This window comes from Rutidosis leptorrhynchoides, chromosome 10 (assembly GCF_046630445.1).
Source record: "Rutidosis leptorrhynchoides isolate AG116_Rl617_1_P2 chromosome 10, CSIRO_AGI_Rlap_v1, whole genome shotgun sequence".
In the NCBI taxonomy this organism is placed as follows: domain Eukaryota; kingdom Viridiplantae; phylum Streptophyta; class Magnoliopsida; order Asterales; family Asteraceae; genus Rutidosis; species Rutidosis leptorrhynchoides.
Genome location: NC_092342.1, coordinates 13,184,131 through 13,194,937, shown reverse-complemented (window position 1 = coordinate 13,194,937; position 10,807 = coordinate 13,184,131). Strand labels below are relative to the sequence as shown.

The 10,807-nt window shown below is 34.3% G+C and overlaps 3 protein-coding genes across 3 annotated transcripts; all 3 read right to left on the bottom strand.

Moving 5' to 3' along the window:
- Positions 1–758: 758 nt before the first annotated feature.
- On the bottom strand, positions 759–1,343 carry LOC139870036 (uncharacterized). Its single transcript, XM_071857889.1, has 2 exons — positions 1,191–1,343; positions 759–1,088 (listed from the first exon to the last, which is right to left on the bottom strand). Exons 1-2 carry the CDS (start codon positions 1,341–1,343, stop codon positions 759–761), a joined length of 483 nt encoding a protein of 160 aa, XP_071713990.1.
- Positions 1,344–2,793: 1,450 nt separating this feature from the next.
- On the bottom strand, positions 2,794–5,236 carry LOC139870035 (uncharacterized). Its single transcript, XM_071857888.1, has 3 exons — positions 4,679–5,236; positions 4,334–4,634; positions 2,794–3,617 (listed from the first exon to the last, which is right to left on the bottom strand). Exons 1-3 carry the CDS (start codon positions 5,234–5,236, stop codon positions 2,794–2,796), a joined length of 1,683 nt encoding a protein of 560 aa, XP_071713989.1.
- Positions 5,237–7,250: 2,014 nt separating this feature from the next.
- LOC139870034 (uncharacterized protein At5g01610-like) lies at positions 7,251–7,721 on the bottom strand. The gene has a single exon (XM_071857887.1). The coding sequence runs from the start codon at positions 7,719–7,721 to the stop codon at positions 7,251–7,253; it is 471 nt and encodes a 156-aa protein (XP_071713988.1).
- Positions 7,722–10,807: the final 3,086 nt, after the last annotated feature.

Below are 10,807 nucleotides of genomic sequence, written 5' to 3'. Positions count from 1 at the left end.
CGCTGTAAACGCCTTCTTGTTTCCATAATCGAATGGATGGATGGAATACCCTGTTTTTTAAAAGATCTAAGAATGTACCAAATAGTTTTATTGTATCTAATACATAACTTTCAAGTCAAGATTAAGGAAGTTTAACCAGCTATCTTTCAGTAGTTCTATTTTACAAATGATGATGAAATCTTATTACAAAAGTTCTAAATGTATGATATCCAATAAAATTGACGAATTTGAGATACTATTAAACAAGAAAGATCTCAATTGTTTGAATGTTTTTCCTTCTATGATATAGGGATGATCCAATCCACGCTAATCGTGAATGGGATTCATCTTTTGTTATGTATAATCTGGGTTCGATTAAACCGAAATTACACAAAGAAAGGAAACCTGGAAGCTTTTGATCAAGAACAGCTACGAAGTTGACTTTTATTGACTTATTCACAATTGGAATTGTTACAAGAAATTGAGAGAGAATTGAGTTACAATTGTAATCGAAAAACTGAAACTAACATGAGTGACATTTGTATTTAAACTATCTCCTAACAGAAATAACAAATTCAGTTGCAAGTTGTTGCAGGTCAATCTGCTACAGGAAGGAGATGGCACGTACTGACATCGTGCCTTAAGTCAACTCTGTAACAATCAACCAGCTCACGTGACTCGCACACTTCATACTAATGAACAATTAACGGTGTTTATCTTTAACCTAACGGTCAATTCAAAATCCATAACAATCCCCCTTTCTCAAAACATTCTTGACCTCAAGAATCAACACCTTCATACTGAAATTCAGGGAATCGTTTGATAAGTTCTTCTGCCAATTCCCACGTTGCATCATCAATCGACCCCCCAGACCACTGAATCAACCAGTAAACACCAGCAACACTGCCCCGTTCTGCAATTTTTTGATCCAAAATCTTGATTGGAACTGCAGTTATCATTAATGTATGATCCATAGCTGGCATTACCCCCATCATAACTGGATCCAGTCCTTTATGCATCTTGAGCTGGGAAATGTGGAACACTGGATGAACTTGGGATGTTGCTGGCAACTCCAGTTTGTATACAACAACACCTATTCTATCTATTACCTTAAAAGGGCCATAGTGTTTTGGTGATAGCTTATGAAAGGTTCCCTGGCTCAAGGTCATTTGCCTGTAGGGTTAAAGTTTCACATAAACCCAATTTCCCACCTCAAATTCCTTATATGTCCTACCCTTATCAGCATAATGTTTTATTCGAGCTTGTGCCCTATCAAAATGGTACTTTAGTATAGCCAAAGCCTCCATTATAGCCACCAATGACCTATCCACAGACTCTACAGCACTTTGCCCCTTTATGTACATCACTGTATCAGTTGGTGTTTGTCCATAAACAACTTCATAAGGGGTTGTGTCAATAGATGTGTGATAGCTAGTATTATACTAATACTCAGCTAAAGCCAGCCAATTAGACCATTCTTTAGGCTTTTCTCCAGTCATGCATCTTAGGTAGCACTCCAAACTCTTGTTGACTATTTCTGTTTGCCCATCAGATTGAGGGTGATAAGCTGTGGACAAGTTAAGTTTGACCTTAAGCCTTTTGAAGAGCTCTTGCCAAAATGTGCTCACAAACACCTTATCCATATCACTTACAATAGTCTTATGTAAGCCATGCAGTTTGTATACATTATTGAGAAACAATTGTGCTACTTGTATTGCCGTGAAAGGATGAGACAAAGCACAAAAGTCTGCATACTTACTAAGCCTGTCTACCACCACCAAAATTACATTTTTACCCCCTGACACAGGCAGTCCTTCAATAAAATCCATTGAGATCTCTTCCCAAATCCTTTGGGGCATGGGAAGTGGCTGCAAAAGTCCATGATACTTAGTCAAATCTGACTTATACTTCATATAAGTAGTACACCCTGTAACAAATGTTCTCACATGACTTCTCAATTTTTTCCAATAAAATGATGCAGTGAGTCTTTTGGTTGTGGCATGTACTCCAGAATGACCACCAATAGGGTCATCATGGAAGTGTTGAATAAACTTGCTTCTTAATTCTTAATTTGCTCCTACTACCACCTTACCCTTTCTTAGTAGTTGACCATTGTTGACTAAGTAGTGTTTTGAATGAACTTCCTTAGCTAACAACTTAGCCATGAATTACTGTAAGGCTACATCATTATCAACACTCTTTTGCACCTCTTCTATTATAGTGTCACTAATGGTAGTCATTTGTACTTGAAATAGTTGTCCACTACCCTGCACCCTAGATTATGCATCTGCCACCACATTTTCACTTCCTTTTTTGTAGACTATTTCATAGTCATATCCCATCATCTTAGGAAGATACTTCATTTGAGTGGGTGTGGAAATCCTTTGATCTAGGAGATACTTCAGATTAATATGGTCTGTTTTGATTTTAAAATGGCGATCTAGAAGGTATCCCCTCCATTTCTCCAATGCCACCAACACTGCTAAAAACTCCTTTTCATAGGTTGAGAGTAACTGGTGCCTCTTAGACAAATTTTTGCTCAAATATGCCAAGGTATGACCATATTGAAGTAGGGCTGCAACTAGTCTCCCTCCTGAAGCATCAGTTTCAACCACAAACTCTTTATTAAAATTTGGTAACCCTAAAACAGGTGCAGTCTGCATTGCCTCTTTCAATTGCTCAAATGCCATGGTGGCTTGATCAATCCAATGAAAGGCATTTTTTTTTCCAGTAATTGAGTTAAAGGATAGGCTATACTAGCATATGCATTGATAAACCTCCTGTAGTAGCCAGTGAGCCCTAAAACCCTCTTAATTACTTTAATGTTTTGGGAACTGGCCAGCCTTTCATGGCAGCTATCTTTGTGGGGTCAGTAGCCACCCCATGTTCAGAAATAACATGCCCAAGGTACTCAACTTGAGTGGTAGCAAATACACATTTGGATTTTTTAGCAAACAAAGTGTTTTCTCTCATAACCTGCATCACTAACCTCAAATGTTCCAAATGCTCCTCAATAGATGGACTGTAAACTAGTATATCTTCAAAGAAAACCAGTACAAATTTTCTTAAGTAAGCCTTAAACACCTGGTTCATTAATGATTGAAAGGTTGATGGTGCATTGGTGAGCCCAAATGGCATCACTAGGAATTCATAATGCCCCTCATGGGTTCTAAATGCAGTCTTTGCAATATCTTCTTCAAACATCCTGATCTGGTGGTACCCAGACCTTAGGTCAAGCTTTGAAAAGTATCTTGACCCATTAAGTTCATCAATCAACTCTTCAATGATAGGAATTGGAAATTTATTCTTAAATGTATTCTTGTTTAACTCCCTATAGTCCACACACATACGCCAACTTCCAGCCTTCTTTTTGACCATGACTATGGGAGCAGAAAAGGGACTTTGGCTATGTCTTATAACCCTTGTGTTTAACAGCTCACCTACCATTTCCTCTATTGCATTCTTTTGGGTAGGTGGATGCCTATAAGGTCTCACATTTATGGCTTGACTTTCATCTTTCAAGGGTATTCTATGGTCATGTGACCTCTTAGGAGGTAGCTGTGTAGGTGTAGCAAAAATGTCATCAAATTGTGTAAGCAACAAGTTCACCTTTTCATCTATGGTTGGGTTAGCATGCTCTGGCACAGTAGATAATTGTCATAAAGTGATAGGATAAACATACAGGTACATTGAAGACAACTAAGCTTGATTATGTCCCAAACTTTTGACCATTCTTTTACCATCAGCCCACTAAAGCATAGGTCTCTTTGTACCCCTCAAATCAATTTTCTTTTGATTATGGTAAAAAAAACATAGTCAATTCCTCAAAATTCCACTTAATTTCACCTAAGGTACTTAACCATTGTATTCCCAACACTACATCGCAGCCACCTAGTGGAATTACCACGATGTTACTAGTGAAAGTTTCATTGTTCAGTGTCCATTCTACATTGCCAACATTCTTTTGCAATGATGTTATGCCCACCTGGCACTATAACCTGCATTGGAGCCAACTCTTTCAATTAACAACCCAACCTTTTAGCCATCTCTATATCCAAAAAGTTGTGAGTACTGCCAGAATCTATCAAAATATGCACCCCTTGCTTCCTAATGTGCCCTGTAACTATCATAGTTTGATAAGTATTGGTGCCAGTCAAAGCACTTAGTGAGATTTGTGGTGTATCTTCTAAATTGATCTCTGCACTTTCAGTGTACTCACACCCTTCACTCTCCACTACTGGCTCATCTCATTGTTCTTCTATTCCTTCCCCCAGCACCTCAAGTGAATAGACTTGTCCACTACACTTATGACCTGGCATACACTTTTGATCACAATAAAAGCATAGACCCTTACTTCTCTTTTCATCCATTTCTTTCTGAGTTAACCTTCTATTCACACTTTTTTGATTGTTATAGGGTGTAGTAGGTAGTGCCAGTTGTGTGTGAACAGGTGGCACAGTAATACTTTTAGTTGCAGCAGGAGTATACACATTATTTCTAACACCATATGCAGTAGAATTGACTTTTGGTGCTTGAAGCAATGGAGTATACCTTCTTTTGGTGGCAGCAATGATGTCTTCCTGCAATTTGGCCAAACTATATGCATCCTCCAGTGATTTTGGCTTAAACATCCGTACTTGTAGTTCTATTTCCCTCTGCAAGCCAGCTAAGAACAAACTAATAGCATGCTAATCTCTACTTTGTTGAGCAACAATTCAAAGGCATCATAGTAAGCCTGCACTGTACCATTTTGCCTTAAGTTCTTAAGATATGTAAGTGGATCTTCTATAGTTGTATTAAATCTTTTAAGGATAGCTTCTTCATATAACAGCCAATCCACCTCTTCATCATGAATTTTGACAACATGTTGGTGCCAATTGAGTGCTTTTCCATACATGTGTATTGAAGCTAACCTGACCTTATCTTCTTCTTCTCCCACTCTATCAACAGTGAAAAATTGTTTACACCTGTACATCCAGCCAGTGACATCATCTCCATCAAATTTTGGAAATTCAATTTTTGTTAACCTAGTCCACTGGTTACTTCCTCTGCTGGATGATCCTTCTCCATTTTTAACCTTCTGCATATCATTAGCCAGATATTGTTGCTGCACCACAACTCCATCAATTCGTCCATTAATATGCTCACTCAAATTGCTAATACTCTGATTCAGTTCGGCTACAGCGCTTCGAAGTAATTCAGCAAAGTTTTCTTCTCCGGTAGCAGATCCGGCAGCAGAACGAGTCGCCATCACCATTTCCTGAAATTAACAACCGATTCTCAGAGTCGATGCTCTGATACCAAATGTTATGTATAATCTGGGTTCGATTAAACCGAAATTACACAAAGAAAGGCAACCTGGAAGCTTTTGATCAAGAACAGCTATGAAGTTGACTTTTATTGACTTATTCACAATTGAAATTGTTACAATAAATTGTGAGAGAATTGAGTTACAATTGTAATCGAAAAACTGAAACTAACATGAGTGACATTTGTATTTAAACCATCTCCTAACAGAAGTAACGAATTCGGTTGCAAGTTGTTGCAGGTCAATCTGCTACAGGAAGGAGATGACACGTGCTGACCTCGTGCCTTAAGTCAACTCTGTAACAATCAACCAGCTCACGTGACTCGCACACTTCATACTAACGAACAATTAATGGTGCTTATCTTTAACCTAACGGTCAATTCAAAATCCATAACATCTTTTTAGGTAGAAGCACAACATAATCAACTTCGGAACCACTATTTAGTGGAACCACTATTTAGTGAAATAGTGAACTAAACAAATGATTTTTTAAATGTTAACCTTCCTTGTTGAGTTATTTTTTTTTAGGTCATGACATAAGTTAATAAATAATATATTCAAAATTTTCATCATATTAAAAATAATATCTCCACAATCAGATATTTCAAGAGCGAAATTTTGCTTTCCTTTTTCCTTATCATTTCCATCTCTTGCGTCAAATTCCTAAACTGGTCTTTTTAAGGGATATTAGCATTGGTTATTGGTTATATATATAATTTTCAAAATTTTAATCTGATCATTTCAAGAAATGAGAGATTTAATACATGTATGTATATGATTTTCAAGAAATAAACTAATGAAAACTTTTCATTTATATATAACATTTTCAAAGTTTTAATCTGATCACTTCAATACGTGTATGCATATGTAAGGTTTGACTTTAATCATACATGTAGAAAGGAATAAATGAAAGATTTCATTAGTTTATTTAAGGGTTAATCTAGAAGGTAGGATTTGAGTTTTTTTATATATTTTTTTATATATATATTTTTTTTAATTTTTAAAGGCCGGTAGGATTTGAGATTTATGTCTCGTAAAAATGATAATGTATTAAATATAATAGTGTAGTAATAGATTTAATGCAATAAATAATTAACGTTATATCATTAAAATATATTAAATAATTAAGTCGTTGATATAAAAATCTAATCGAATAATATATAGTACAATCAAAACATTCAAAGCCAATGTTCACAAAAAAGACTTCGAAAATCAAAACCGAATAATAAATTTAGAGAGTTGATCCGTACACCATCTTGTTTTTGCCATACACCATCAAAACAATTATTTAGACAGTTTTACCCTTCCTTTGAGAAGTTAAGGGGAGTTGGTGGTGAACAAAAGGAATGATAAAAATGTTCAAAAAATTTATTTAGTGGTGTATGGTAAAATAGAGGTGGTGTACAGATCACCTCCCATAAATTTAGGATAGAAGGAGTAAAAATAAGTCAACATACAGTACAGAGTAAAGGGATCACTTGAGTATGCATATGATTAAGTACGGAGTACAAGACAATAATTACGTGAAAAATAAATAAATTAGGGTAATGATATTTTTAAATTTATAAATGATAGATTCACTCTAATAAGATGCTTTCTTCTAAAAATAACCTTAAATATATCTTATTAAAAAATTTGTGTAATGCATGATTTACGGTTATTATAGTAACATTGAGTGAATCTATTCGCATTTAATTACCATATATTGAATTATGATAGTTTAGAGTTTAGACTAATATCTTTCTCACTGAATTGAATATGAGCACATCCAAATAAAAAATTCCAATTGCTACACATGCATAAATGAAGTAGGCACCCAAATATAATCATAAAATCAAATTAAATATAACAAAATTAAGTAATAATTAATAATTATAATATATTTCGACAAAAAGTAACTAAGTCGTTACATTTTTCAAGTAATTAAATGAGCTCGTCTTACACCAATATAATTTCTTAATCCTTAATCTAATTTTCCTCTAATTAATTTATTACATTCAGCACTTGAAATAAAATCATTAACTTTATACCATCGTGCCCAAAATCTTCCCCTTAACTCGATCTCATCATCAAACCTAGCCACGCTCATAATTCTGGTCCAAAACAATAGTTTCACCTTCACACCATGTATATAACTTAATCTATCCTTTGAAATCACAGCAGTCATTGTAGGATCGTATTTTACTTGAAAACCGGCCGCATAAATATGACAACCGCCGTTTATATTAACCAAAAACTGACCGTCGGTACGATTCAAACTATGTCCAATGACAGTTTGTGGAAGAAGACCGGTTGGAAGGTTGTAGTCTTGTAGCACTTGATATGCAGTCTGCGGCCCTTGACCATTAGCCGACGACGAAAATAAAACACAAAAAGAGAAGAAAAGAACAAGCATACTCAACATTGTCATCATTTTAGTTTTTGTGAACGTCATTTTTGATGATTTTTTTTGTGTTAGGCTTCCACAAAGATGGTGGGTGTATATATAGGCCAAGAAAGTATATAATAATAGCAGTTATTTTATAGAATCTTCTTAAATTATTAACATGTTCGATCTTTTTTAAGTTTTGTTCTTATTATAATTATTCTTTAATATTTAATACTCCGTATCTACGTAAGATTTGAGATTCATTTCCTAAAACAGAATTCATAAAGTATGGCCATTATAAATCTTATTAAATCTATTAATTAAAGTAATATTTTGTTACTATTCGAATACAATAATTGTCATGAAGATTGAGTAAAGAGATTTGGTATGATATATTCATTTTTAATTTTTATTTCATTATCCTCATTTTTTTCTCTTGACGCATGTAGAAAAAACTAAGACTTTTTATTTTGATTGCTTAACACATAAATAAAGAGTATGCAATAGCTTTTGTTTTTTTTATTACTTTTTTATTTTTCCTATTTACAAGAATGACATTAAGAATCATTATCATTTAATACTTTAAAAAGTCAATTTTAGGATTGTCTTTGACTTACACATTGATTATCTCTCCTACTAATATATGCATCCTACTAATATATGTATTCACTTTCCATATGAATATATATAAAGTTAATTTTAGGTTTAAGATATTACTGAGTATATTAATTTTTCTGTCTCAAAATAATGGCCTTGTTTAACTTTTCAAAGATTTTTTTTTTTAACTTTTGACTTTAAATATTTTTATTTATACTATATGATATCTAATAAAATTTATATGAACAAATTCAATTTTAAAATATATTTTCATTAATTTGTATAGCTTACACGACCAAAATATTTATAGTCGAAGTTGTAACAAAAAGACAAAAGGTTAATATGGGACAATAATTTTAGAATAAATGATAAGTTACTGCTACAAATCAATTTACCGTTATACTCCATATAACATAACAATAAATATAGGGTTAAAGTTGTAACATCCCGCGTTTTTCCGTTAAATTTAATTTTAACACCGTCTTTTTTTTTTTTAAAAACGTAATCTTTCGTATTTAAATTAATAGTTTCCGTGAGTAACGTTCATTATATTCCCGCTATTTAATTATAACATCACTCGTCTACTCGAGCGTTTTTTAAAATATTCGTTTGGTTAATTCCCGCACCCGCTTTGAAACTTGAGGGACTAAACTTGCCAAGAGGGCAAAGAGATGACTAGGTCAACTAGTCAACCTTCACCCTCCTCCATTCAATCACCTCCACCTCTCTCTCTTTCTCTCTATCAAGAACACACACACAAACACCCAAATTCAATCATTCATCATCTAAATTCAATCTTGGAAGCTCACAACAAATCCGATTACATTTTCGTGATCCTCTCTTCATCCTCTACATTTTGATACAAACTTCATCTCGTTTGGGTAACATTTCTAAAACTCTAGATTTCTTTAAATTCGTGTTTTTGACTTGAAATGGTGTTAGTTAGTGTCTATGGCTCGTGTATAACATGAATATATGTTTTGTTTGCTCGATTCGTTGTTTTGAGTAACTAGTTTGAACATTTGAAATGGGTGTGCTAAATCTTTGATTTTGGATGAGTTAATGTTGTTAAATTGTTAAAGTTCATGTTTTAATTGTGTTACTAGTATCACTAGCTTCGTTTTGATGCGTAGGTTGATTAAGAAAACTTCAAAAACCCGATTAATGATTTTGTGATGTTTGACTAGGGTTTGATAGTTCTTGACATGAACTTTTGGATGCTTAAATGCCATGGAGTGTTAATTGTTAGTGTTTAGTAGTAATGTATGCTTCATTACCTTCAAAACGGCATATCGTATGTGTAAATTGGATTCCCGAATCATAAAATACGTTTTACGAACTTGAAACTTTGAAAATAAACCTTTCTTGATCAATTGACGAGTTTTCGGTTATTGTAAATGTTGTTTTTGTTTGATGAAACATGTTTAGTTGTATTCCTTGTCAAAAGAGCTTTCCAATGATATAAGATGCGTATTCTAAGTGTTTACGGTTTGCGTTTTGTGCTAAATTGAATTTTGGATCAAGACTTGAACTTTTGAAACTGACCAGGCACCAGACCACGTTATTTGTCGCGCCGCGGAGCAATTTGTCGCGCCGTGGCCCAAAGGGTGATTTTAGAACATGTTTTTCAGGCTTTCTGACCTTCAACATAGGCATTTGTCGCGCCGCGGAGCAATTTGTCGCGCCGTGACAATTGCCTGTTTCATCCGAACTTCAGCAAACTTGTTTTGGCCATAACTTTTTGACCGTAACTCCGTTTTCGATGAATCAAATATCGTTGGAAACGTAATAAGATTTCCTTTCTAATGGTAAGGTTTTGAAATGTCAACTCAAACTTTATTACAATCGTTCTAACATGCTTTTATACTTGATTCTTGCATGAAACTTGACAACGTGATTCACATGCTATACTATTCGATTCGTAACGAGCCATAGGACTAATTGAACACATTTCACCCGACCTTGTGTCGTAACCGGTTAATTGATATAACTTACTTGTTTAGGTCAAGGCTAAGCAACTTTCATGCACACGTTTACTTGTTGAAGTACCTTTATACTCGTGCACTCGAGGTGAGATCATAGTCCCACCTTTGCAAATACTTTTATTCTTTTAAATCGTGGGCTGAGAAACATATACATTACATACTTATATACATTTCACATGTATATATATACTTTTCATACTTTTATACTTTGAACACAAATACGAATACAAGGATACAGACGAGTTAGAACAAAAGTCCTCAATCCAATTATCATTAGTTCCACTTGCAGGGTGTAAGTGTAAGCGAGTGATTATGTTGTGTGGCCATACGGGTTTGACGAACCCTCATTCAGACGGTTCGCTACCGTTAGTGGATGAAATATAATTTCAACGTGCATAGTGTATGTTCTAACACTATATTCAAAATTCAGAGGGAAGATTCAGTTAAGCTTTGGTAATTGGGTGCTCGTAATACAAACTACATTCTTCGGAATAAATACGATTTGGATAATCATCTATACAAACTATTGTGGTTCAAAATATACTTTTACAAATACATTATGATCTCACC